The 27,503-nt window shown below is 47.6% G+C and overlaps 1 protein-coding gene across 2 annotated transcripts in view; it reads left to right on the top strand.

The window, feature by feature from the left end:
- The first annotated feature begins 19,881 nt into the window (after window positions 1-19,881).
- Gpd1l (glycerol-3-phosphate dehydrogenase 1 like) overlaps window positions 19,882-27,503 on the top strand; it is a 42,992-nt gene continuing 35,370 nt past the window's right edge. The window contains exon 1 of one of the 2 annotated variants that reach the window (XM_075964248.1): window positions 19,882-20,180. In XM_075964248.1, the coding sequence (XP_075820363.1) occupies window positions 20,134-20,180 (47 nt within the window). In that variant the 5' untranslated portion in view covers window positions 19,882-20,133. The remainder of the gene's footprint in view (window positions 20,181-27,503) is intronic. The other variant, XM_075964249.1, reaches the window with a different exon arrangement.

Here is a 27,503-nt window from a genome sequence, read left to right on the forward strand (position 1 = left end):
GCGAGTCCAGACCCCAGAACCCACGTTTAAAAAAAAGCAGGACTTGCAGGAAGAGAGGTAAAAGCCACAGCCATGCGGCAGAATGTACATTAACAGAAATGGATTGATTTCGATTTTAAGAGCGAGTTAGAAACGAGTCTAAACCAAGGCCAAGCTTTCATAATTAATAAGGGTAGAGTTTTTGCAGCCCAATAAGCCTTTCCACCCACGCAATAATCCAAATCAGACTAAATCAAACTGAATTAGAAAAGGCCCAGGTTTAATGGATATCAGCGCTCCCAGGTGGCCTTCCAGGAAAACACCGAGGGGGAAAGGAGAACCAGGAAGACAACACGTTCAATCTATGGGGGCAGATCAAATAGCCTGTGGGAGTGGTCTCGACCCTCCCTGGGGAGGAGTCACTGTTAGGCGGGCTTTTTTGGACATGGAGTCTGGACAGCGGCAACTCCCAGGGGAGGGGGCCTGGAAAGTTCCACTCAAACGTTTTAGAACGGATGCCAGGGGCTGGGGTGAAGCCTCCAACCAAACAATAAGACGTCTCCATGTTGTTATTTGGGAGCTGACTGGTGGGACAGAAAAAGGCTCATTACATAGAGACACATATGACAATAATAAATGATAAATGAAACTGTCTAAAAGGCCAAGGCTACAGCTGCAGGGTTGATGTCCTTATAGAAGAACTTTATAGCCAGGCATGTGACTACACCTTTAATCCCAGCATTCAGGAGGCAGAGGCAGGTGGATCTCTGTGAGTTTTGAAGCCAGCCTGCTCTACATGGTGAGTTTCAGGCCAGCCATGGCTACATGATTAGTCCCTGTATAATAATAATAATAATAATTATTATTATTTTTAAAAGAAGTCCTTTTTGAGCCTGAAGCTGTAGCTCAAGGATGGAGCACACACCTGCACGCATGAAGCCTTGGCTCTGAGCTCCAGTGTAACATAACAAGAAAAGCTGCTTTTTGTATGCGGTCACAGTGGTTCCTGGGGAAATTCATGATCAGGCAGTTTTTCTTTGTTGTTTTGTTTTACTTTGTTGAGATGGGGTCCCATGTAGCACAGGCTGGCCTCCAATGACTATGTAGCTGACAGTGACCTGGAACATCTATTTTTCCTGCCTCTTCCTCCTGAGTTTTGGAGCCAGGCAAACACAGGCATACACCATCACACCCTGCCTGGCAGGCTTTTGTGATAATTTACAATTAGGCAATTGTGCAGAAACCCCCAGCTTTATTTACCTCTGGGGCCATGCTATTACAAGCAAGGCAGTTTTCATGGCTGCTCTCAGATCTGGCTGGCACCACAGAAATCAGAAGGGACCTGGCCTCGTGTTGTTCCTCTGTGGCCCTGGAAAGAGGCTTTTAGTAAACTAAAACCAAAAGCCTTGCAATTAGAGACAACAGCTCTGAAACCAGTGGAACCAATGACCCAGGACCCAGGGTCCAGGTTCATCTAGGCAGAAACCAGCTCAGAGAGAGATTAGCCAGAACCAGCTTTCTCCCACCACACCCATTCCAAGCCACTCCTGGAACAATGGCCAAGAGGAGGATGAGGGAGGACTGGAGCCAGGCCACCAAGTGACGTGGACTGACCAGAACAGAGATTGAGTCACACCCTATCAGGGAAGAAAATAAAAGTAAACAGAAGCCAAGAAAAACAAATGTTGAATTTTTTCTGCGGCCTCCCTTAGGTGGTGGGTCCTGTCCACATTTTCACCCGACTGATGTAGGCTAGCCAGGAACCCTCTCTCCAAGGTGGCTGGATTTTTGTTTAACTTTTTAAACACTTATTCATTGGTGCAGGAGATGGAGAGAAGGTGCTGTGAGGGCTGAAGTTACATTTTAAGTTTTAATTACTATGCCTTAGAGATCTACCAAAAAAAAAAAGGATCAAACAAACGTGTGTAGGAGAGTGAAACCGTGTGGTTTGTTATCTCCCATAAACAATAGCCTCCAACATTCTAGGAACTATCTGTCACTGGGCAAGGACACCACCAGAGGGCCTGAGGATGGTGCTTGGGTCACCAGGCTTGCAGAAAGCACCTTTACCCTCTGAGCCACCTCACCAGCCCAACAGCAGTTTTACATGACTCCAACCTTCCCCCCAATAAGTAGTCAGATGGTGGTGGCACACGCCTTTAATATCAGCACTGAAGAGGCAAAGGCAAGTGGATCTCTATGAATTCCAGGCCAGACCACTCTGCTACGGAGACAGGTTTTCACTGTGTAGACCAGGCTCAGAACTAAATTCTGGTTCTCTTTAAGAGCAGCCAGCACCCTTAACCAAGGAGCCATTGCTTCAATGCCCTCACCCCAGTTTTACAGTGTAGTTAGAGACCTGGTGGTGTATTGTTAATGTAAGTGTTCAGTTGGTGTAATGGTCTGTCCTGTCCCTTTAAGAGACAAGCCCCGCCCACTCCCTCCCCATCCACTGAGGCAGGCAGATTTTCCTTCCTGCTCGCAGCCTAAATCTAATCCTTTCCCTGTCTCTCTTTTGAAGAGGTAGCTGCTGCTGTGACTCCTCTCCTCTCCCCCTCCTTTCCTCTCCCCCGTTTCTTTTCTCATCCCCTTTCTCCCTCCTCCTCTTCCCTTCCATAACCCACTAAATAAATATCCAACCTCACTCTGCATGGTGTGCCTATCCATCCCCGTCTCTCATCTGTCGCATGGCTCCCTGCCCGTGTGGCTCTGTGCCCAGGACCAGCTGCCTTTGGAGACCTGTGACATGATCTCGTGGCATGCCTCTCTGTCTGTCTCTCACCTGCTGTAGCTGCTCTTGGTCTCCCTACCTGGCCCTCATGGCCCGTGGGCCACTGTGGAGGGGAGGCACCCTGCCGGGGATGGCTACCTTTGTGACCCACCATGGTCTTGGGACCCGCTGCCCGCAACAGCCACTCTGGGAACGGTGCCCATTTTATTTTTACCATAACAATTGGAACCTCCAGCTTGCTCAGCTTTTGACCATACTTGGGCACAAACCCAGCTTGTGGCAGACACACCATCACCTCCTACCTACAACCGATAAAGTCTCCCTGCTCCCGTTTGTGAGCAAGATCTCAATCTCTAGGACTGGAGAACTTGCCCCAGATTTGCTTTGCTCAAATAAACCTATTGTTATACTTTCTCAATTCTTGATCTGGTTTGCTGTATTGGCAGAGAAACTGATTGGGGGTAGGGAGCATAAAAGCCTATTAATAAGCTGTCCAAATTGTGTACTAGTAGTCTATCTCGGAAGCAGAGATAGTTCACACACACACACGCACACACACACACACACACACACACACCTCTATCTGTGAGCATAATCAAACGGTCGTTTAATGCTACTGAATCATGAAGAAGTCCATTTTGTAACAGTAGCACCCATTTCGGGTAGAAACGGGGTTTCAAAGTCCTGGTCACCCCCAAAGGCCCAGCAAAGGCAGCACACCCTGAGTTCCAGATCCAGCTGGGGTAGTTCATAGCTGTCTGGTCTCCAGCTCCCCTTTAACAAGGTATCATCTGGTGTGCTGTAGTTGCCAGGCAGCCCTGCAAGGAGCAGGACTTCCGGACCTTCTGCTAGGAGCTGAGGACACAGCTCAGTGGGAAGGTCCCTCTCTCCCTCCCAAGCCAACAGGGAAAGCAGGCTTTCTGAATCTTGTTTCTTTTGCTTTCACATTGCAAACCATGCCCTCCTCAAGAGAGGGCCACGGGCAAGGGCAACCATGAGCAAAGCAGTGCCCGCAGGATGCCATGCCACACAGCTGTAACCCTCGTACCGTGTAGGCAGAGGCAGGTGGATCTCTGAGGCCAGCCGGGTTACATAGTGAGTTCCAGGCCAAGCAGGGTTACTACATACTGAGACCCTATCTTAAAAAAATAAATAAAATTTAAACATTAGAAAATGATTTAAAAATTGAAGACCCATTATTTACATTTCTTTTTTCTTTCTTCTTCAGACAGGGTCTCACTATGCCAACCTGACTGACCTGCAATTCCTTATTCATGCGGACCAGGCTGGCTTGAACTCACATAGATCCACTGGTCTCTGCCTCCTGAGCGCTGGGATTACAGTGTGCGCCACCACGCCTGGCTCTGGGCATTTTCAATGAAATCCACTTTAAAAATCGCAGCTCTCTCAGGCAGATGCAGCTTAGACTCGTCAACTCAGTGCTTTCAGTTCCTAATTCACAAGCACAAAAGGCTGGTGTGTGTGTGTGTGTGTGTGCGCGAGCGCGCTCATGGGTGTGTGATGAGGGTGGGGAGGCATCAAGCCCTTCTTGTTCTAAGTGTCCAAGGCTGACATTGAAAAGAAGTGCTCCCTCACCCCTCCACCCACACAGGGACCATAAACCAAATGGCTGGGGGTGTTGGGGGGAGTTACCATCTTCAGAAGATTCCATGTGCTTCTCACAAAGCTAAAACACTCCACAGCTACTGGGGGTGGGGTATGGCTCAGCCACAAAGTACTCACCACACAATACCTGAGGCCAGGAGTCCAGGCTAGGGGTGGTCTAATTCCTGCACTTGGGACAGAGGAGCGGGAGTTCAAGGCCAGTGTCAGCTCCCTAGCAAGTTTGAAGTCAACCTAGGTGATCTGAGACCAAGACAAAGGGCTTTGGAGAAGGCTCTGAAAGCAAGAATGCTTACTGCACAAGCTGAGGGGATGACTCCAAATCTCCAGCACCTAGGTGAAAAGCCAGGTGTGATACACACTCACACAGCCTAGGTGAAAAGCCAGGTGTGATACACACTCACACAGCCTAGGTGAAAAGCCAGGTGTGATACACACTCACACAGCCTAGGTGAAAAGCCAGGTGTGATACACACTCACACAGCCTAGGTGAAAAGCCAGGTGTGATACACACTCACACAGCCTAGGTGAAAAGCCAGGTGTGATACACACTCACACAGCCTAGGTGAAAAGCCAGGTGTGATACACAATCACACAGCCTAGGTGAAAAGCCAGGTGTGATACACACTCACACAGCCTAGGTGAAAAGCCAGGTGTGATACACACTCACGCAGCCTAGGTGAAAAGCCAGGTGTGATACACACTCACGCAGCCTAGGTGAAAAGCCAGGTGTGATACACACTCACGCAGCCTAGGTGAAAAGCCAGGTGTGATACACAATCACACAGCCTAGGTGAAAAGCCAGGTGTGATACACAATCACACAGCCTAGGTGAAAAGCCAGGTGTGATACACACTCACACAGCCTAGGTGAAAAGCCAGGTGTGATACACACTCACACAGCCTAGGTGAAAAGTCAGGTGTGATACACACTCACACAGCCTAGGTGAAAAGCCAGGTGTGATACACACTCACCCAGCCTAGGTGAAAAGCCAGGTGTGATACACACTCACCCAGCCTAGGTGAAAAGCCAGGTGTGATACACACTCACACAGCCTAGGTGAAAAGCCAGGTGTGATACACACTCACACAGCCTAGGTGAAAAGCCAGGTGTGATACACACTCACACAGCCTAGGTGAAAAGTCAGGTGTGACTACACACTCACATACGCTAATGCTTTAGAGGACAGACAGGAGGGCTTGTTAGGGCTTGTAGGATGCCAGCCTAGCTCCAGGATTGGTACGAGACCCTCTACTGTCTAGTTTGACTTGACGCAAGCTGTAGTCATCTGAGAGGAAGGAACCTTAATTAAGAAAATGCCTCCAGAAGATCTGGCTATTGGCAAGCCTGTAGGGTATTTTCTTAATTAGTGATTGGTGGGGGAGGTCCCAGCACATTATGGATGGGGCCACACCTCCCCTCTCTGGGGTTTGTGGTCCTGGGTTCTATAAAAAAATAGAATGAGCAAGTCATGAGGAGCAAGTCAGTAAGCAGTACCCCTCCATGGCCTCTGCATCAGCTCCTGCCTCTGGGTTCCTGTCCTGACCTCCTTCAATGAGGGACATGTATACAAACCAAATAAATGTTTTCCTCCCCACGTAGCTTTTAGTCATGGTATTTCATCACAGCAATAGTAACCTTAACTAAGACAGACCCTGGCCTCCTCTGGCCTCCTTATGCACACTGCTATACATCCAACCACATACACAGGTATACACACACACACACACATACATACATACGGTAATAAAAATTAAACACACACACACTCAAAACCAAAGAACCCCAACATGTGACTAACGAGCAGCCCCTAGACAGGAACAAAACCCCAAACTGCAATCCATTCCTCTAACTGTAGCAGGTCCCAGACCCTAGCACACTGACACCATAGTGAAAGTCCTTTTCAGGCCACAAAACTCAGCATTAGACAGCATCACCTGCTGAGATGCAAACAAAGACCCGAGTCATCCAAGACAGTTGCTCAGGGAAAGTCTCTAAATGTACTAACCTTGCTTTCTGGCATCTGGAGTTCTAATTCTGGCTAACTGATCTTGTTAACCAAAGTGTGTCAACCCACAATATGAGTTTTATGCTTCAAAGCTCACCCAGGGCAGTGCCAGCTGGCTACTACAGACTTCCTATTGGCTTAAACCAGAGTCTGAGTGTCTTCTCTGGTGGGTCCCACACAAAATTACCACGCTGGGTGGTTTCTACCACCTCTTTTCCCAGCCTGACTCCTCAGTGTTCATCCTCGGCTCTAAATGCCCGAGACTCTGAAGGTCCAGAGTAGCGTCGCCACTTTCTTTTTTGCCGTGCCCAGACGCCAGACTAGAACCAACAAGGGAGGCGGGGCTTCTCCTGGCTCACAGTTGTCTGCCGTGGCAGAGAAAGCCTGGAGGCAGGAGCGTCAGGCAGCTGGTCACACTGCATGGGCAGACAGGGTGCAGAGAGTTGACAAGAGGTAGGGCCAGCCTAGAAAACCTCAAGGCCACTCCCAGGCAGTCACTTTCCTGACAGAGGCACCCCCAAAAGGTTCTGCATCTTCCCTCAAACACTGCCACCAGCTGGGGATCAAGAGCTCAAACACGAATAAGCCTATGGTGGACATTTCACAGTCGGTCCACAACACACAGTGTCTTCTCCCTCAGGCACGATGAGTGCAGCCTAACTCCTGTCCTCACACACCCAGGCTCCACACTACGGCCCCGAGGGCTGCTGTGCCCACTGTAGAATGTTCGATCGTTGTAGCTCCACAGTGGACCCCGAGGAGCTGCGGCACAGAGAGGGACAGACATGTGACCAGCACATGTGTGTGACCAGCACATGCACCCTCAGCTCTGGGGCCTGAGAAAACAACCTATGCAAAGATCATAGCCCATAGCAAGGATAATTGTTGGGAGTGGGTGTTTTTTTGTTTTTTAGCTGCCTGGGCTTGGTGATGGAAAGACAATTCAAATAGTTCGTGATGTTATGGGATGGGGGGTTTAAAACCAATGACATTAAAAACTCATTGCTGGGTCTAGGGGGGTCGCACAAAGATGGGGACAGAACACCAAAGTCTAATAAACCAGCAAACTTTATTCCAGCAACCAGAATCCAGGAAAAAATAAAAAAATAAAAGTCTCCATAGGGCACAAAAAGCTTATCAGCTAGCTGAGACCACAGCCAGAGATGGATTTTGTGAAACTTTTTATAGTAGGGGCACCAAGCATTAGGTCTGAACAAAGGAATTTTTACAATCTCAAAGTAAAACTCAGATACAGATTGTCTTACTTTACAATACTTATTAACCGAGTTTTTCAGTTAAACTAGTGTTTGCACTTAGTCTATTGTCTTCCTGGTACCTCTAGGTGGTGTCACCGAGCCCTGTGCTCTCCCCTTTGATGCTGCCAGTTTCACATAGCAGGGATAATGCAGAAGCCAGAGGTCATATAGCTATTTTCCTGAAAGTTGACTCAGCTCAATCCATATGATATGAACTATCATATCATAGTTCATATGACCTAGCCAGCTCTCAGTGTGCAGAGAGATGCTTTGGCCTTGTAAATAGAGCTATGGGTTGTAAAGCGAAATAACCCACTGTTAATAGTTAATCCTTAAGTTACTGGGAAAGCTGCTGACAGTCCGTTCTTATTCTCCTAGGCTTACAACTTTATATTTATTTCTACATTCCTATTTCTGAAATCTACATTTTTATATTCTTATTCTGGGACACTTCACTCATCAGATAATGCTTTTTTTAAAAAAAAAAACTTTTTTGTTTTTGTTTTTGTCCTTTATCTTTTGAGACTGGGTTTCTCTGTACCTTTGGAGCCTGTCCTGGAACTCTCTCTGTAGACCAGGCTGGCCTCAAACTCACAGAGATCTGCCTGCCTCTGCCTCCCGAGTGCTGAGATTAAAGGTGTGTGCCACCACCATCACCCGGCTATTTTTTTTAACTTCTTAAGAAACATTATTATTATTATGTGGGCACAATGTGTACGTGAGGAAGTGCCAGAGTACAACTTTATGAGTTAGTTCTCCCCTCCCCCCTTACGAGCTCCCCAGAGACCACTAGGAATCCAAGTTCGCACGCCAAAGCAAAGAGCCTTTATTGTAGGCTTGAGCTTGGGCTCTCGCCACACAGCGATTAGATCAGGGAGAACATTGCACTCAGGTATGGCAGGGTTTTTAAGGACTAAAGGATGCAGGGGTCAGGGAATTCCAGATTCAGATGGGGGCTAAACTCCGGACTGGGCAGGCATGGGGTAACAGAAGTCTTGTCAAACAGGTACTGGCGTTGCTATAAGGAAATTGGCAGCCTATATACAAGTGAGGTAAGCTATTCTTAATGTTCTGAAATATCTAGTACTTGTTTGTCTCGATTTTGTTGGTCCCCTGCAGGGTACAGTCTGGCTTTTCCTGGCTGTTTTAAGGGTGAGGCCTAGTCCCAGTATTGTTAGTCTACGGCCTGTCATGGCTGCAATGATGTTAAGTTAGGCCTCTTCAGTGGGTTCTGAGGCTCAAACTCGGATTCCTCAGGCTTGAGCAGCTCACTGGCCCCTGGAAGCCTTGTACTGCAGGAGACCCTGCATCTTGTATGCAAAGCTAAACACCAGCAAACTTTCAGCTCACTAAGGATGGACCCCTTTGTTGTAATCAGCTCGCAAATCAAGGATTCAAAGCCATAGGACTCTGGTTACCAGTCAGAGGATTGAGGTCTGAGTCACGTCTCTGACCTGAGAGGAGATATGGCATTCTGAATTGCTGGAAATTTATTAATAAATAACCACGTTTGTAAAAAGCTGATAAGATTATGATCTAGTACTGGGAGATGCACTATGATATGCAAGCATGTGACCTGAGTTCTATCCTGGGTACCCACCGGGCCACTTCAGCACATGCCTCTATGCCTAGCTCTGAAGATGGGGGGGGGGGTGCTACAGGGTCAGAAGTTCAGGGTTATCCTTAGCTACATAGTAAAGTTGAGGCCAACCTGGGCCACAAAGCCAACTGAGATGTTGTGGCTGCAATATGTCAGACTTTACTGTGCTGAGGGGGGACTTGACGCCACCTGCTTTGTGGGCCAAGAAGACCGCTCAGGGGATAAGAGCACTTAAGCCGGCATGATGGCCTGAGTGTCACCGTAGTGAGTCAGCATGGGCTCCTGAGCACACAGCTGCAGCCTGTCTCACAGCTCAAGAGCCACCCAAGCTCCAGACTGGCCTGTCCCGAATCTCAGTGTGCCCTCGAGCTCCCGCTCCCCCTCCCGCTCCCCCTCCCGCACCCCCTCCCGCACACCAGCAGGAAGCAAGGACTTTGATGTCTCTTCCAACAGGGAAAGGAATCTATGAAGCTTCCCCTCCCAGAAGCCAGATTTCCCACTGCCTCGGGGAGTCCAACTCAGGCCACGTTCCTTCTAGGGCTCATCTGTCAAGATGGCATCGTCAGTGTTTATTTTAGTTCGTGTTTTGAGCCAGGCTTCCTCCTGCTTTATCACCTAGGCTGGACTCGAACTCAGCCTCCCAGGATTGAGCGACAGCTGTGCACTACCATGCCTGGCTCATGCTCATGATTAATTCTTTTCATAACTGAAAGCAGTGTGGTGGAGAATGCCGCAGACATGAGTGATAGGCGCTGTTAGTGTGGCGGGACACCTGGGTGCACGCTGAACTTTTGCTGCCCCGTCTCTTTAATCTAGATCCAGAGCAGAAGTGATGTGAAATGCGGCATTTCCTGTTGAAAACAGTTAAGGGCCAAGAAAAGTGTTTTTGTTGGGCAAGCAAGATGGCTCAGTGGGTAAGGGTGCTTGCCACCAAGCCTGACGACCTGAGTTCAATCCCCGCAACCCCCCTGGTGGAGAAAACAAGTGATTGCCCAAAGTTGTTCTCTGACCTCCGTGTGTGTACCTCGGTGCAAGTTGTTGATAAAACAATGTCTACCCCTCCCCTGGAGTCCAAGACAAACAGAAACAAGATTCCATCAAAGGGCACTCTGTGGGACCAATGAGTTTATTGGATTTCCTCAGAGCACAGGTGAGGGAGGGGTAACTTACTAGAGTGTGGGTAACCCCTCACAAAGATGATGACTCTCCCATAGCACTGTAGGTGGGGTGCTTCACCCAGAACAGACCATGGCCTGTACACCCTACTCCTCCCTGAGACCCTGAGCACTAAGGGCACCGAGGACACTGTTGCTAACAAGAGGTAGGCAGTGGCTAGATCTGAGAGGGGATGTGTAAACAGAACAGTCAACAGGTCACAGCTGGATGTTTTTTGGTTGGGGGTTTTGTGTTGTTTTTGTTTTCAAATAAGCACAGTTGAATGACTCAAAGATGGCGGTGTTTTGGCTTGGAGCAGAATCCTGATTAATACAAATGTATCCGTATCTATACCACCCCCCACACACACAAACATGGAAACAAATGAGAAAATGTAACTTTTTTAAAGTTTTTGTTGATTTGTCTTCCTCCCTTCCCCCTCTGCAAAACTGACTCTTCCCAACAGTTCTATGATCCAATTCGCTGTCCCGGATAAGGGAAACTGAGTCACAGCCAGTCTTCAATATGTAAGTATCATGTATTCTAAAGACGCCTTTGAGGACTCAGAGGCAGAGGGAGGAGGATCTTTGTGAGTTCCAGGTCAGCCAGGGCTACATAGTGAGACAGGAAGGAAGGGGATAAGGGAGGGAGGGGAGGGAGGGAGGGAGGGAGGATTATCCTGCAAAATAAGATTTCATTATGATGTTTCTACACGTTTATCAAATACTTTTTGGCAGCAAACACCCCCTGCCACCATTGATCAGCCTGGCGACAGAGTGAGAACCAGTCGTAATAATGACAATGACGAGAAAACAGTCAGGGAGATGGTTCAGCAGGTGAAGGTTCACCAGGCAAGCCTGAAGACCTGACTTCAATCCCTGGGACCCACATGGTGGAAGGAGAGGACCAACTCCCCCAGGTTGTTCTCTGATCTACACACTGAGTGGGGAGGGGAGGGAGGGATAGATACTAAGTGACAAAATCAAATCAAAGACACAGAACTAAAATCAAACAAGCTGGACACGAAAGCCCAAGCCTTTGATCCCAGCATTTGGAGGAGGCAGAAGCAGGGACAACAGGCACAGCGGGCACAGCAGGCACATTTCTGAGAGTTGGAGGCGGTTAGATCACCATTAGGGATGGTAGATGCTTTTGACCCACCATGTAGGTGCTGAGAACCAAACCTAGGTCCTCTGTAAAAGCAGCAAGCAATCTTAACTGCTGAGCTATCTCTCAAAGTAGTCCATATGCCTACTTCTGAAGAAAACATGTTTTTGCGAACTAGAGAAAACATGTTTTTGTGAACTAGTCATGACCCCATCCTGCCTGTTGACTAGAATGTTAGGTGCTTCCCTGACCTTCGCCTGACCCAGCAACCGCCTGTCCCGCCTTTGACATAACCAATCATAGTAAATGCTCTTAAAATGAGCCAAACCCTGCGTTTGACAAACAACCCACTGTAACCCCCTCCCTGAATATGTGGTCTTTTGCCTTTAAAAGTAGCCTGTAATAGCTAGTCGGGGCTTCTCTCCCTGGAACGGCTGAGGAGCCCGTTTGCACAAACGAGAATAAACATCCTCTTGCTTTTGCATCAACCGGACTGGTGAATGGTTTCTTGGGGCGACCCTCCTGAGGAGTTAGCATCCCAGAGTTGAGGTCTAACACTTCATGGCTAAGAAAATCCATGTACACATTTGGAATCCCAGAAATTGGAAGGTAGATGCAGGAGGAGCAGAAGCCTAAGGGTCTCCACTGTTCCAAACCACCCCCCACCCCGGGGAACACGAAGCTCTGATACATAAATAACTACGTAAATATTATAGTGGTTGATTATTCATCTGTTTATTGCTTATTTATATATTTTTGAGACAGGGTCTCACTGTGTAATCTGGAAATCACTATGTAGATCCTATGTTGACAGGGCCGGCCTTGAACTCACAGAGCTCTGACTTCCTCTGCTTTCTAACGGTGAAATTTTTTTGTTGCTTTTTATTTTTTGAGACAGGGTTTCTCTGTAGCTTTGGAGCCTGTCCTGGATCTAGCTCTTGTAGACCAGGGTGACCTCAAACTCACAGAGATCCCCCTGCCTCTGCCTCCCTAGTGCTGGAATTAAAGGTGTGTGCTACCACCTCCCAGCCCAATGGTGAATTTTAAAAAGTAATCCCTTCTTTGTCTCTCTCTCTCTCTCTCTCTCTCTCTCTCTCTCTCTCTCTCTCTCTCTCCTTTCGGCTTTTCAAGATATGGTTTCTCTGTGTACCCCTGACTGTCCTGAAACTCACTCTGTAGACCAGCCTGGCCTCGAACTCACAGAGATCTGCTTGCCTCTTCTGCCCAAGTGCTGGGATTAAAGGTGTGCGCCACCATCACCCAGTAATTTACTTCATTCTTATTATTTGTGATATTTGTGATGATGGGGATTGAGCCTCTTGCCTCCTGCTTGTTCTGTCACTGAGTTCTATTCTCAGCCCTCACTTTTATTTATTTAGTGGGGGCACGCATATATGTCACAGAGCTCATGTAGTGGTCAAAGGACAACTTGCAAAAGAAGTCCATTCCACCAAGTAGGTTCTGGGGCTTCAACTCAGGTCATCAGGCTTGGCAGCAAGTACCTTCACTCTCTGAGCCATCTTGCCAGCCCTGGCCCTTTGTATAGAAGAAGGAGGAGGAGGGGAGGACAAGGGGGGAGGGAGGAGGAGGAGGAAGAAGGAGAAGAAGGAGGAGGAGGAGGAGGAGGAGGAGGAGGAGGAGAAGAAGAAGAAGAAGAAGAAGAAGAAGAAGAAGAAGAAGAAGAAGAAGAAGAAGAAGAAAGAACGAAGAAGAAGAAGAAAGAACGAAGAAGAAGAAGAAAGAACGAAGAAGAAGAAGAAGAAAGAACGAAGAAGAAGAAGAAAGAACGAACAAAAAAAAAACTCCTTAGATTTGTTTAGTTTCTTGAGATTTTTCTCTTACAGCCTAGGCTGGCTTCATGCCTGAAGATGACCCTGAACTTTCTTTCTTTTAAATTTATTTTTATTTCATGTGCATTGGTGTCCTGCCTGCATGTCTGTGTGAGGATGTCAGATTCCCTGGAACCTGGAGGCACAGACAGCCATGAGCCTCTACGTGTGTGCTGGGAATTGGACCAGGATCCACTAGATGAGCAACCAGTGCTCTTAAGGGCTGAGCCATCTCTCCAGCCCCTACTTTAAACATTTAATCCTCCTGCCTTTATCTGTCAAACTGGAATTACAGGTATGTGTCACCAGAACCAGTCTAATTGTATGGTTTTTGTTTTGTTTTGTTTTTCAAGACAGGGTTTCTCTGTGTAATAGTCCTGGCTGTCTTGAAACTTGCTTTGTAGACCAGGCTGGCCTCAAACTCTGTGAAGCCTGACTCTGCCTCCCAATTGCTGGGATTAAAGGCATGCACCACCACTGCCTGGCTTAACTGTATGGTTTTAATGTGGGTGTGGCTGTGGTGTATGTATACACTCACTTGGGCATGTGCATATGTGTGTGAGTGCATGCTCATGAGTGTATTCTTAAAGCCAGAGGTCAGTGTCCAATGTCTTCCCCAATTGCTCTCCACCTTATCTTTAGAGACAGAATTTCTCACTAAATTTGTGCTCACTGATTTAGCTAGAGTGGCTACGGAGCGAGTCTGCTTCATCCCCCAAACACTGGGGTTCCAGGTGCACCTGGCACTCGTGCCTCATCTTACATTTGGGTGCTAGCTAGGGATCTGAACTCAGGTCCAACTTCTTGTGGAGCAGGCGCCCAACCCTCTGAGTCTTGACTCCAGCCTCAAGGAGTGCAGTGTTACTTTGTTTTTTAAAGATTTCTCTCTCTGGACATACATAGGTCTACATAGGAAGGAGAAAAAGACAAGCTCTCCTGGGTAAATTGGGAGTGTGGAGGTCATGGGAAAGGGTAGAAGGGGCAAGGGAAAGAAGGGAGGGAAGGAAGCAGAGAAAAGTGTATAACTCAATAAAAACATTTTTTTTAAAAGCCACTAGGCAATGAAGAGGCACACAGGCTTAGAGTTCCAGTTTTGCAAAATATTTAGAAATGGATTTGATTTCTGTCTTTATGTAATATTTTCCCTGAGTTAATAGTACGTGTGAGTTGTCCTTTTATGTCCCAAATGATATAAATACACAATAATAAATAAGAAAAAATGTTGTGGGTCAATGGTCTGTACTCTGTCAATAATAAAATGCTGATTGGCCAGTAGCCAGGCAGGAAGTAAAGGAGGGACAACCAGGCAGGAAATAGAGGTGGGGAAATGAGAACAGGAGAATTCTGGGAAGAGGAAAGTTGTTACCCAGACACAGAAGAATAAGATGTGACTGCCTTGCCAAAAAAGGTACCAAGCCATGTGGCTAACACAGACAAGTATTATGGGCTAATATAAGTTATAAGAGTTAATAAGAAGTCTGAGCTAATAGGCCAATCAGCTTATAATTAATATAGACCTCTGTGTATTTCTTTGGGACTGAATGACTGTGGGACCTGGTGGGACAGAAACCTCTGTCAACAACAACAAAAAAATGTTTTGAGTTACTGTAAAGAGACAGAGACAGAGAGAAAGAGAGGCCTGCTCACCTCCTCTCTCTCTCTCTCTCTCTCTCTCTCTCTCTCTCTCTCTCTCTCTCCCTCTCTCATCTCCTCTGCCACTCCCATCCCCACAGGCCAGTCTCCCCTTCCCCCTTTTTCTCATTCACTTTCCCCTAAAAAAAAACTCTGTGTGTGTGTGTGTGTGTATGTGTGTGTGTGTGTGTATGTATCCACAGAAGCCAGAAGAGGTACTGGATCACATGGAGCTAGAGGTATAAGTGGTTGTGAGTCACCCAGCACAGATTCTGGGAACAGAACTCAGGGCTTCAGGGCTGTAACTCAATGAGTGGTACTGCATTCCTAGAAGATGTAAAATCCTGGCTTCTATCTCCAGATCCTAGAAGATGTAAAATCCTGGCTTCTATCTCCAGATCCAAGAAGATATAAAATCCTGGTTTCTATCTCCAGATCCAAGAATAAAACCACGGAAGTGACAAGAATACTGTATAAAAGCACAAGCAAAGAAAAGAAACAACAGCAGGTCATGGTTGCAGCATTTACCTGCAATTCCAGTTCTCAGGAGACAGAGGCAGGAGGATAGCCAACAGTTCAAGGCCAAGAGGATCTTTGTGTTATGTTCCAAGCTAGCCAGAGCTGAACATGAAGAGTCTGACTCGACATAAATACATAGGAAGGCAGGCAGGCACATACATAGATACACAATGTCCCTAGCATCCCGATTTAAGAGGCTTGTCAAATAAAAGTGCAGTTAATGGATAAAACCTAATACACAAACCTCTTTGATAAGTTAATGAATTTTGACATGAACAAATGACAGTTGACACACCCTGCTGTTAAGTGTCTGCAGCTCTATTTGGCTCTCGTGATCCGACAAAGCTACCTTTCATCTATTGTGTCTGTATCCCTCTAACGAAGGGAGATCAAAGCCCTTTAGAAGTTTCCAGACCCAAGCATTGTTTCTTCAGCCAAAAGTCTGTAATTTCTCATTGGACTGTCAATAGCAATTTTGAAAATGGGCAATTGTACCTGTAGCCTGCTGACCAAGAACAAACATCACCCTCAGAGACTACATGGGATGTGTTCAGGCAAAAATGGTGGTGGGAGGTGCAGAACTGAGGGTATAGATAAAGTCTCCAGACAGCTCCAACCAGGCTTCATAGGCAGACCCTGTCTCAAAAGAAGAAAAATCAAGGGGTTTGGAAGATGCTCAGCGGTTAAGAGCACGGCTGCCCTTCCACAGGATAGCTCAGTTACCAGTGCCCTTGTCAGCGGTTTATGATTGCCTTTAACCCCAGCTTCAGGGACCTGACACCCCCTTCTGGCTTGTGTGGGCACTGCACATGAGTGACATATACACATAGACATACACACAAAGATAAAATAAACCTTAAGGGAAAACTAAATTAACAAGGCTGGGTCAGTTGCTCAGTCACTGTGCAAGCCTGAGGATCCAGGTTCAGATCCCAAATACCCACGTAAGAAACCAGATATGCAGCGTGATCTGTAACCCTTATGCCTCAGAGTAAGAGGCAGGAAGAACCGAGAGACCATGCCAGCCAGTCAGTTTAACCAAACTGGTGAGCGCCAGGTTAAGTGAAAGACTTTGTCTCAGAACACAAAATAGAGATCTACAGAGAAAAGTGCTGTGGAATAATCCTTCTGTACACTGTGAATATGTGTCACCATGGTTGGTTTAATAAACAAGTTGACTGGCCAATAGGTGAACATGATAAAATTAGGTGGGAAAGCCAAACTAAGAATGACGCATGAGGAAGGGCGGAATTCGAGGAGTTGCCAGCCAGTCAGAGAATAAGTCAGACACACAAAATGGGATAGAGGTAAAAGCCACAAGCCCATGGGGCAGCAAATAGATTAAGAGAAATGGTTTAAGATTCCGAGCAGTAGTGGTGCACACCTTTAATTCCAGCACTTGGAAGGCAGAGGCAGGCGGATCTCTGTGAGTTCGAGGCTAGCCTGGTCTACAAAGAGAGTTCCAGGACTCCAGGACAGTCTGGGCTGTTACACAAAGAAACTGTCTTGAAAAACAATAACAAAAAGGTTAAACAGTAAGAGCTAGTTAGTAATAAGTCTGAGCTATTGGCTGAGCGTTTATAATTAATATAAGCCTCTGTGTGGTCATTTGGAAGCAACTGCTAGGACGGGAAGGCTCTGCTTATAGGAAAGCACCCAATGACAACCTTGGGCACACCTGCATGCAAACACCAAGGCCAAACAATAAATATAAATAAGCAAATATTTTTAAGTGGGCTGAGAGCCTGGAGTGTTAGTGCATGCCTGTAATCCTAGGACTTTGGAGGCAGAAACAAAGGGTCCATGAATTCCAGGTCAGAGTGGACTGTATATCAAGTCTAAGCTCAGAAGGGCCCCGGCAACTTACCAAGAGGTGTCTCAAAATAAGAAAGGGGTGGCTATATAACTAAATTATAGAATTCCTGCCTACCACACACAGGATCCAACCCTAACACCACCAAACAGAAAAAGAGAGGAGGAAGAGAGAAAGAAAGGAAGAGAGGGGAGGGTGAGAGGAAGAGAAGAGAGAAAAAGAGAAAGGAAGGGAGGAAGGAAGGAAGGAAGGAAGGAAAGAAGGAAGGAAGGAAGACATGTTTTCTAGTAATTCTGACTTCATGGAGAATCTATCCAACTCTGAAGTTTGAGTCTTAACAGCCACACTTCACTTTTTTGCCATCCATTTATATCCACACCTTCTGGAAGCAAAACTCAAACCTACTCCTGCACTCAGACTTAAACTGACCAGCACTAGCAGCATGCAGGGCTAAGGCTCGCTCACTCAGTGCTTTCTCATGTCCACCTATTAGGAAATGTCTGCCTTAGGCTCACCAACGGGGTGCTGAGGTCAACTGTTGCTCAGAGTGCTCCCTATGGGGGTCCATTGTTGCTCAGGGTGCTCCCTGTGGGGTCCACTGCTGAGTGGGGTGCTCCCTGTACCCCTTGGGGACCCCTACTCCACAGCCTCTTTTCTGTTCTAGGTTTTATTTGTGGACCACTCTCCAGCTCCCCAGAAACCTTCCCTTCTTAGAGTGCTGTCATCCTGCCAAAGGCTCCAGTCACTCAAGCTGTTTGCCTTCTCGTGGGTGGGAAACAGGATCTCCTGCATCCCAGGCTGGTCTGGAACTCATTATCAGCCACCGATGACCTTCTGATCTTCCTGCCTCCACATCCCAGGCGCGAGATTACAGCCACTATGCACCACGTGTAACCACCATTGAACTTTGAAATCCTCAGGGCTACATCCTACCTGGCCCTGGAAACTCTGAGATCACTGGTTCAGGGTATGCCTAGACAACACCAGGATTCAAGATTAACACATAGCAGTTAGCAGTTTGAGAATTCTAGGTATGTCCTTCTATTTTCCTCCTCCTTTCTCCTCCTCTTCCTTCCTCCTCCTCCTTCTTCTTCCTCCTTCTTTCTTCTCCTTCTTCTTCTCCTCCTCTTCTTTTCCCCCTCTCCTCTTTTTTTGTCTTTTTTTTTCTGTAGGACAGGGCCTCACTGTGTCAATAGGCTATATAGACCAGGATGGCCTCCAATTCACAGAAACCTGCCTATTTGGGCATTAAAGGCATGTATCACTACTCTTAGTTTGACTTATTTTTGTTTTTGTTTTGTTTTTTGAGATGATCTCACTGTTTGGCCCTGGCTGTCTAACTTGCTAGGTAGACCAGGCTGGCCTCAACTAACAGACACTAATCTGCTCCTGCCTCCAGAGTACTGGGATTAACTTTATTCTATTTTTAACTTAAATTTATTTTAATCCAGGGATTAATTTAGTTTAATCGAGGCAGGCAGATCTCTGAGTCTGAGGTTAGCCTTGTCTTTAGCATATTTCAGACCAGCCAGGGTTACATTGTGAGACCCTAACTCTAAAAGTAAATTAAAATGATTTACTCATGATGATTTTGTGTGCCAGTGAGTGCATGCATGGAGGGTCAGAGGGCAGCTGCTAGAGGCAGTTCTGTTTCATCTCCAGGTTAGCCTCAAACTCAAACTGCTTAGGGTTAGGATGACTTCACACTGCTGGTCCTTGGGCCTCCACCTCCCTGGAGCCGGGATTACAGCCAGTCCTTCCATTACTGTTTTCTGTGGCCTTGGCATGAGCATCCCCATGTACAACTTTTATCACGTTTCGGAGACCTGTGCTTCGCTTAGATAGATGTTTGTGAAGGAAGAGAAAAGTGTGGGCTTCAAACCACAAAACACAAACCAACCACGTACAGATCAATGAAGCCCAGACAAGGACAAGGAAGAGGCAAGTCCTGCCCTGAGTGCGTGAGGGGACAGTTCAAGTTTCTGTTTTGATCCTGTGAAGACAAATTTTCCATCCTTAAATGCAAGGGTGTTTGAGACTCGGTAACAAGGTGGCCTCCCATTGTTGATGTGACCAAGAATTACTCGGGATTTCAGGTTCTCCTCCCTCCAGCTCCCTTATGCCTTGATTACAGGACAGAGCCACCAGGCGCTGGGGACTGAACTCTTAGCTTCCACTACCAATTAAACTCAGGTCAAGGAAGAAGGCCTCAGAAGTTCCAGGCTCGCTAAGAATTTCATGGGTGCCTGGATCTGTCCTATTTATATGAATTTGGCAGCCGCGGTTAAAGCAGGTGCAGGCACCGAGCCCAAATCTGAGTGAATTGGGAGTCAACCTTTTAGCCTCTCTGGGCTGTCCACCGTTAAGTGACAGCTCTCCCTGCGCCGAGAGCGAATAGGTGACACCTCTGCAAGCCGGGTAGGTCCTGCTCCTTCCGGGCAGTGCATTACAGCAGCGGGAGCTCGGAGCTAAAGTCACTGCGCAATGACTTCGGCCTGCACGTGGCGCACCTACAACTACGGTCCCGGAGCCCACAGGGAGGTGGACTACACATCCCAACATTCCTCGGGCAGGGGTGGGGCGACACGGGAGGCTGACCAGGCCACCAGGCTGGACCAGGCGTGCGCAGTGGTTCTTGGGAGTGGTGGGGCGGGTCCTCCCGGCTGTCAGCTGTGGCCCTAGGCGCCCTGGCAGGGTGGCGGTGGCCATTGGCGGAGAGGAGGGCGGGGCGGGGTCGCCCGGAGCGGCTACACTAGGCCGCTCCAGTGGAGGTAAGCAGTTGGCCTGGGAGGCACTGCGGGTGCAAGCAGCGATCCCGCTTGCTGCAACGATCCAGCTGGGCCCTGGAAAGCAGAGTGTGCAGCAGCGATCCGGCTTGGCCATGGCAGCGGCGCCTCTGAAAGTGTGCATCGTGGGCTCAGGGAACTGGTGAGCAGCGGCGGGTGGGCGGCGCGGGCTCCGCCTCCAGGAAGCCCCGGTTCCGGGCTGGCCAGGGCTGCTAGCCCGCTGCTTCAGTACAGACACCAGGGCTCCTCGGGCAGGCAGAGAGGCGGGCCTGCGATGGCAGGTCCCGGTTGGGCACTGCACGCCCAGAGGACACCAAGGCACTAGCGCACGAGGTGCCTGGCACGAGTGGCTAGGGTGGCAGCGCCTACCGTGCCTGCGGGCACCTGTCTGCGCCCTAGTAACTGTGCGGCTGCTGGCCACCTGCTTGCCACGCCCGTGGATTTAGCAAAACACCCTAAGGGCGTTCTCCGTTCCCCACCGATCACCCCGTGGTGGAATTGGAGGAGGGCTCAGTCGTTCTTACTGCAGTTTGGAGGCACAAGAGGTGGAAAAGGGTTCTTACTACCTGGGACAGGCGCTGTCCTTCAAGATATGGCTCTCACCTCCTCTAGCAACTGGTTCCCGGTCATGCTAACTCAGGGAGGGGGTCCAGGTCCCCCGTGGCCTCGTTGCTGAGATATGAAGGTCCTGGGGAAAGGTGTTTACAGAGCTTCTTTCTCCATTGGGCTGGATTTGACTTCAAATAAAGCGCTTGATGCTTTCAAGCTCTTCCAGTAGTTTCGATAACTCGGTGATACTTGACACAGAAGTTGGGGGTCTTGGTGACAAGGAGTCAGAACATAGTGCTGGTGTGTTCCAGACTTTTCCTGCGGCCCAGGAAGGAAGGTGGAACGTTTCCTAGCTCCTGTCCCCATGTGTTTTCCTGTGGTCTGACTCACACCAAGGCTTCTGCTTCTAGAAGCTGTACAGTGCAGGAGTTGTAGGGACCATTTGTGATTGGTCTTAGTCACACTCTTTGAAGACTTGGCTTAGAAAGCAGTTTTGGAAGAAACCTTACCTGGCTGTCCTTTTCCATTGAGGCTGGGCGGGTGGCCTCTCCAAGGCTCCCATTGCTGACCTCTGCCCTTGCGTTGGCCCCACCTTTTACTTATCTGTTTCCACTCTCCCCCAGTTCTTTACCTGGTGCCTGGCATATGCTAAATAATGAATGTCTGAAAACTTTTTTTTTTCTTTTGAGATAGGGTCTTATTGCAGCTCTGGCCTGAGACTTGCTGTGTGGACCAAGCTGGCCTCAATCCACAGACATCTGAGGGTTGTCATTAAAGACGAGTGCAAACTCTAGCGTGCCCAGGGGGAAGTTTTGTTGTTGTTTATGCTGGAGATTGAACCTAGTGCCTCCTGAGTGCTAGTGACCACTCTACCACAGAGGAAACTCCCTGCACCACACCACTCTCATTTAACATAAACAGAATACTGTTGCTAAAATACATCCACTCTGCCGTTGCTTGATCAAGCGCCAAGGCCTCTCTTCTCCTACCTCCAAGAAGCAGCTTCACTCCCAACCAGACTCCAAGTGTGTTAGGGTTGTGGTAGCACTTGCCCAGAATCCAGCCCTTTGGATGGGGTGGGGGGCAGGCAGGGGAATCAGAAATTCAAAGTCATACTTTTAATTTTTATTGTGATTTTTTTATAGTTTTATTTTTATGTATCTGAGTGTTTTGCCTGCAAATATGTAAGTGCACTAAATATGTGCCTGTTGCCTGCGGAGATCAGAAGAGGTCATGGGATTTCCTGGAACTGAAGTTACAGACGGTTGGGAGCCACCATATGGGTGCTGGGAACTGAACTCAGGTCCTCTACAAGAGCCAAGTACTCCTAACTAATGAGCCATCCCTTCAGCCTCTAATTTTTTTTTTATTGTTTGTTTTGTTTTGCTTTTCGAGACAGGGTTTCTCTGTAGCTTTTGGAGCCTGTCCTGGAACTAGCTCTTGTAACAGGGTCTTACTATGCAACCCTGGGTGGTTGGGACCTAAGTAGACCAGGCTGGCCTTAAACTCAGAGATCTTCCAGCCTCTGCTTTCAGAGTGCTAGGTTTAAAGGGCTGTGCCAGCTGACTATTTAAATTTTTAGTTTTTTGAGGCAGGGCTTCTCTATGTAACTTTGTCTTGCTACTCACTATGTAGACAGAGCTGACCTCATACTCACAAAACCCACCTACCTGTAACTGCAATGGCCGCCACAAGTGTGCTTGTGAGAGAAAGTGAGGGTTCCTGCACACTTCAGAGGATAACTTTTGGGAGTTCTTTTCTTCCGTAGATCTGGGGACTCAGCACAGGCCGTCAGGCTTGCGTGGCAAGCGTGTTGACCTGCTGCCTCCCCATGCACTTCTGTGTCACATTAAATGGGACTCTTAGACATCCTCATCAAGGCTTCATATAGACCTTCAGCTTGGCTTCACCCCTATAAGTGGAGGCTGCTTGTTCGTCCCTGGCTTCCCAGACCCAAATAATCACACAGAAACTGTATTAATTACAACAGTTTGGCCAACAGTTTAGGCCTATTTCCAGCTAGCTCTTACATCTTAAATTAACCCACTTCTATTGATGAATGTATCACCAGGAGACTGTGGTCTACCGGTAAGGTTCCAGTGGCATCTTTCTCCTTCAGCAACTACATGGCGCCGCTGCCTACTCTATCTCTTCCAACCTGGCTATATTCTGCTCTACCATAGGCCAAAGCAGCTTCCTTATTAACCAATGGAAATAAAATATTCATAGCATACAGAGGGGATTACCACAGCACAGCACTTACAATATCAAGGTCACTCCAGAGAAATGTGAGCTCTGCTACCGGGCAAGCACCCACTGAGCACATTTTGTTGTTGATTTGAGACTGGGTCTCACTTAGCCCAGGTTGGCCTTGTCCTAAATGAGGATGATCTTGAACTCTTGCTTCTCCTGCTTCCGTCCCCTGATGCTAGCCTCAGACACCTACTCCAGGTTACTTCCCCATCCTCTCCAACTCCACAGAGGACAGTCCTTTCCCCAGCTTGTCAGTTGCAGGCAGAAGTGGCCCAGCTCTGCCACACTAGACCAAGCTTGAACAAGGATCCTGAAGCCAACCTTTCTGGCCCTTCAGGGAGGCTTGGCGGCTAGCCTGAAGCATCTTCATTCTGATGTACTTGGCTGTATTCTTGGTCTGATCCGGCTCTGGGAGGGAGTAGAACTTGGCCTGCAACACAGCAATTGAGAATTGTTCGGAAGGTTTGTGCTGGCTGCCTGCCTCCATGAAATACCAGATCAGACAGAAACAGCTGTTGGCTTCACGCCATCACCCTGGGTACAGAGTCACTCGGTCTTAGAGAGAGGATCCCCACTTCCTAAGAGCGTCCCAATTAGAGGAACTATGAGCAGGGAGGAAGGGGCCAGAAAGAGGCAGAATGGTTCTTGTCTGTAATCCTGCCCATGAGGGACTGAGACATTAAGACCACTACAAATAGAAGGCTAACCTGGGCTACATAGCAAGTTCTAGACCAGCCAGAATACAGTGGAACCTCAAAAAATAAAGGGGATGAAGATGGAGTGTTGAGCTCTGAGTTAGTATACTCTCCAGGGTTTGCCCCGGCAGGTAGCATGATCTTTAGGGTGCTCTGTTCTTTAGGGTGCCTTGCTCTTTTCAGGAACAGGACTTGGTCTCTACTATTAAGCAACTCAGGTATGAGATAAGTAAGGTCTTAGAAGATAAGGTTTAAAGATACAAACTTTATGAACTGGAGTCCGGCACAAGCCTAGATTTTACATTTTAAACAGTATCCTCCCCCACCACACACACCCTTTTTTTTTTTAAGGAAGGTTCTTATATAGCCCTGGCTAATAAGGATGACTTTGAATTATATTTTAATATATAAATAGGCTTTTATCTATATAACTTTTTAAAAAGTTTTATTCTTTTGTGAGGGTGTTTGGCCTATACGTATGTCTATGTACCACATGTGTGCCTGGTGCCCTTGGAGGCCAGAGGCAGACATCAGATCCTCTAGAACCAAAGTTACAATTGTGAGCCACCATGTGGATGCTGATAATCAAACCCAGGGCCTCTGGAAGGGTGGCAGTGTTTTTAACCTGATTTTTTCCAGCCCTGACTTTGAACTTCTGATCTTCCTGCCTCTAACTCCCCAGCACTAAGATTACAGGCAAGCCACATCATGTGGGGTTTTGGTTTTTGTTGGGTTGTTTTTGAGAGATAGGGACTCGCTATGAAGACCAGACTGGACTTGAACTCACAGAGATCTGCCTGCCTCTCGGCCTCCCCAGTATTGCTGTGTGCAGCTTGTGGCCCGAAGACTCCTTGGCACCAGGGTTGCCTCTGCAGTCAGTCTTGCTGGGTCCTTCCTTGGGAAAGGGCAGATTTTTTCCATGAAAGGACTTTAGTCTTTTACTCATTTTCAAGCAGAAGCTGGACCTCTCTTCCACGTCTAGTCCTCGCCACAGGAATGTAACTATTGCTTAAGCAATTGAGCATTTATGTAAATAGAGGTGTGGTCATGTATAGCTAAGCTGTAGTGATAAGTCTTAGCCCAATTGCCTCACACACACACTCACACACACACAACATACACACACTCTAGCCAACTAAATAAGCAAATGTAATAAAATGTATTAAGAACCATCGCTAACAAAAACCAACCCGGAGATCACTCAGACATAGCGTCAAATACAGACCTCAGGTCACTGCAGAACAGAACTCCAAAAGTACCCACCCTTCCCAGGCAGGTAGGGTAGGGCAGGCAGTAACCTAGGAGCAGCTGGGATGTGACAGCTCCCAGGGGTCTCTATCTCAGTCACCTGCTTGGCAGCAGGCCTAAAACTGACTGCATCTATAAATCCTTATTTAGAATATCGAAGGTACCTGCTGTCTGAGATTAGGGTTGTAATTGTGGATTGCAGGAGCTGGGGAAGAGAGCTCAATGTCCCAGCCCCAGAGTCAGCTGATAGGATCTTTACTCAGTTCACCGTCCTTGTCCTGGCGTGAAATCTCTTAACTGAGAAGAGAGTCAATCTGCCCTGCCTCAGCAGTGTGGTTCAGTTGGGTGTAGTGACTCAAGCTTTTAATCCCAGCTGCACTGGGTGTTTTCTTTTGGGCCACCAGTCAGCTCCCAGATCACGACAAGGTCACTTATCAGTTCTGAATGCTTGTCCTACTTTAGGCGTGGGTTCTGGCTAGCTCTTTTAACTTAAACCTGTTTCTCTTTATCTACCTTTTGGCCTGGGCTTTTTACCTTCTTCGTGTATATCTTACTTTCGCTGCTTCTCACGTCTGCTGGCTGACCTCTGTCTGGCTTCTGTCCCTGAGTATCTCCCTCATTCTCTTCTCCTCCTCCTTCTCGTTCCTCTCGATTTCTCCTCCTACATAGTCTCTGCCTGCTAGCGCTGCCTATCCTTCTCCTGCCTAGCTATTGGCCGTTCAGCTCTTTATTAGACCAATCAGGTGCCTTAGGCAGGCAAGGTGAAACAAATGCAGCCCATCTTTTCATAATTAAACACATGCAGAATAAACAAAGGTAGCACATCTTTACATAGTTCCCATAATATTCTGCGCCATAAACAAATGTAACACATTTTTGCCTAGTTGAAATAGTATTCCACAACACCCCACAACTGGTGAAGCTGAGGCAGAAGGATCAAGAATTGGCCAAAGACTGGTCCACACAGTGCATTCTAGGGTGACCAGGACTAAAGTGTCTACCCTGGATGACCTTGGACTCATAGATATGCCTGCTTTTGCTTTCTGTTACTCAGACTAGAGGCATGCGCCAAACATGTTTTGTTTTCTTTTTGAAACAATGTTATGTAGTCCAGGCTTGCCTTGTATCATGATATAGCCCAGATTGGATTTGAACTCTTGGCATTCTCTCTACCTAAATCTCTCAAAAATGATGGGATTATATATCTTACTATTATTTGTCTTCCTTTCTTTTTCTTTTTTTTTTTTTTTTTTTTTTTTTTTTTGGTTTTTCAAGACAGGCTTTCTCTGTGTAACAGTTCTGACTGTCCTGGAACTGTTTTTGAGTCCAAACTGGCCTCAAAAATCACAGATCTGCCTGTCTCTGCCTCCGGAGTGCTGGGAGATTGAAGGTGTGCACCACCACTGCCCAGCTCCTCCTCCCCTCTGCTCCCTCACTTTTTGCTGTGTTGGGAGTGAGCTCAGGTTCTTGCATGTGGTAGGCAAGTATTTTACTGCTGTGATATCCACGCCCCCCCCCCTTGATATTTTGAGACTGGGTCTCACTATGTAGTCCAAGATGGCCTTGAACTGCCTCTATAGAATGATCTTGAACTCTTGATCTGTTGTCTGGGGTTTCTGTCCTACCCAGTTTCCACAATCATTAAGTCACAAAGAAATCACACAGAGGTCTACATTAGCTATAAACTGATTGGCCCATTAGTTCAGGCTTCTTATTAACTCTCACAACTTATATTAGCCCATTATTCTTATATATGTTAGCCACATGGCTCAGTATCTTTTTCAGCGAGGCAGTCACATCTTTTTCTTCAGTGGATGGGCCAGGACTGTGAACCAAGCTTTCCTCTTCCCAGAATTATCCTGTTCTTATTGACTCACCTCTACTTCCTGTCTGGTTGTCCCGCCTATACTTCCTGCCTGAGACAACTGTCCTGCACCATTGATCCTCCAGCCTCTGCCTCCCAAATGCTGAGATTACAAATGAGTATGTTCTCTCTCTCTCTCTCTCTCTCTCTCTCTCTCTCTCTCTCTCTCTCTCTGTATGTGTGTGTGTGTGTGTGTGTGTGTCCATCCTTGGTTCTCTTCTTCAGGACAGTGTTCAACGTTGCTATTTTTAGTTATGAATTTTATACTTTAATATTTCTGAGAATTTCACACGAATCCTATATTTACATCATTTCTACCTCCCCTCTCCCTTCTCCAACTCCTCACCTGTTCTCCTTTCTCCTTCTCAACTTCATGACCTCATTCTTAAACTTGTTACATACACAAGTATACAAATACAACCATCTGAGTCCACTCTTATGTGCGCGTAGAGGACTGATCCTCCCTCCCTTAGCAGCCATTAATTGCCCAGGTGAGACCTTGTGAGAGGTCCCCGTCCATTTTAGGATATCAGCTGGTATTGTCATTATGCAGGCCCTGTTTATGTGACCATAGAGTTAATGTAAAAAATGTTTCTACCTTTACATATTTAGTGTGTGGGCATGTGTGTGTTCACCATAGCATATGAATGACGTCCATCAAGGGACGACTTCCACCTTGTGGATTCTGGGGATCCAACTCAGCCTCAACAGCAAGTGCCTTCACCCACAGAACCATCTCGATGGTTCCCGTTTCCCTTCATGTTGTGTTTGCTGCTTTGCCATTAGCCTGGAGCTCACCAAGCAGACCCAGGCTGGCTGGCCAGCAAATCCCAGGAATCCACCTGCCTCCACCTCC

Source organism: Microtus pennsylvanicus, chromosome 3 (assembly GCF_037038515.1).
Source record: "Microtus pennsylvanicus isolate mMicPen1 chromosome 3, mMicPen1.hap1, whole genome shotgun sequence".
In the NCBI taxonomy this organism is placed as follows: Eukaryota; Metazoa; Chordata; class Mammalia; order Rodentia; family Cricetidae; genus Microtus; species Microtus pennsylvanicus.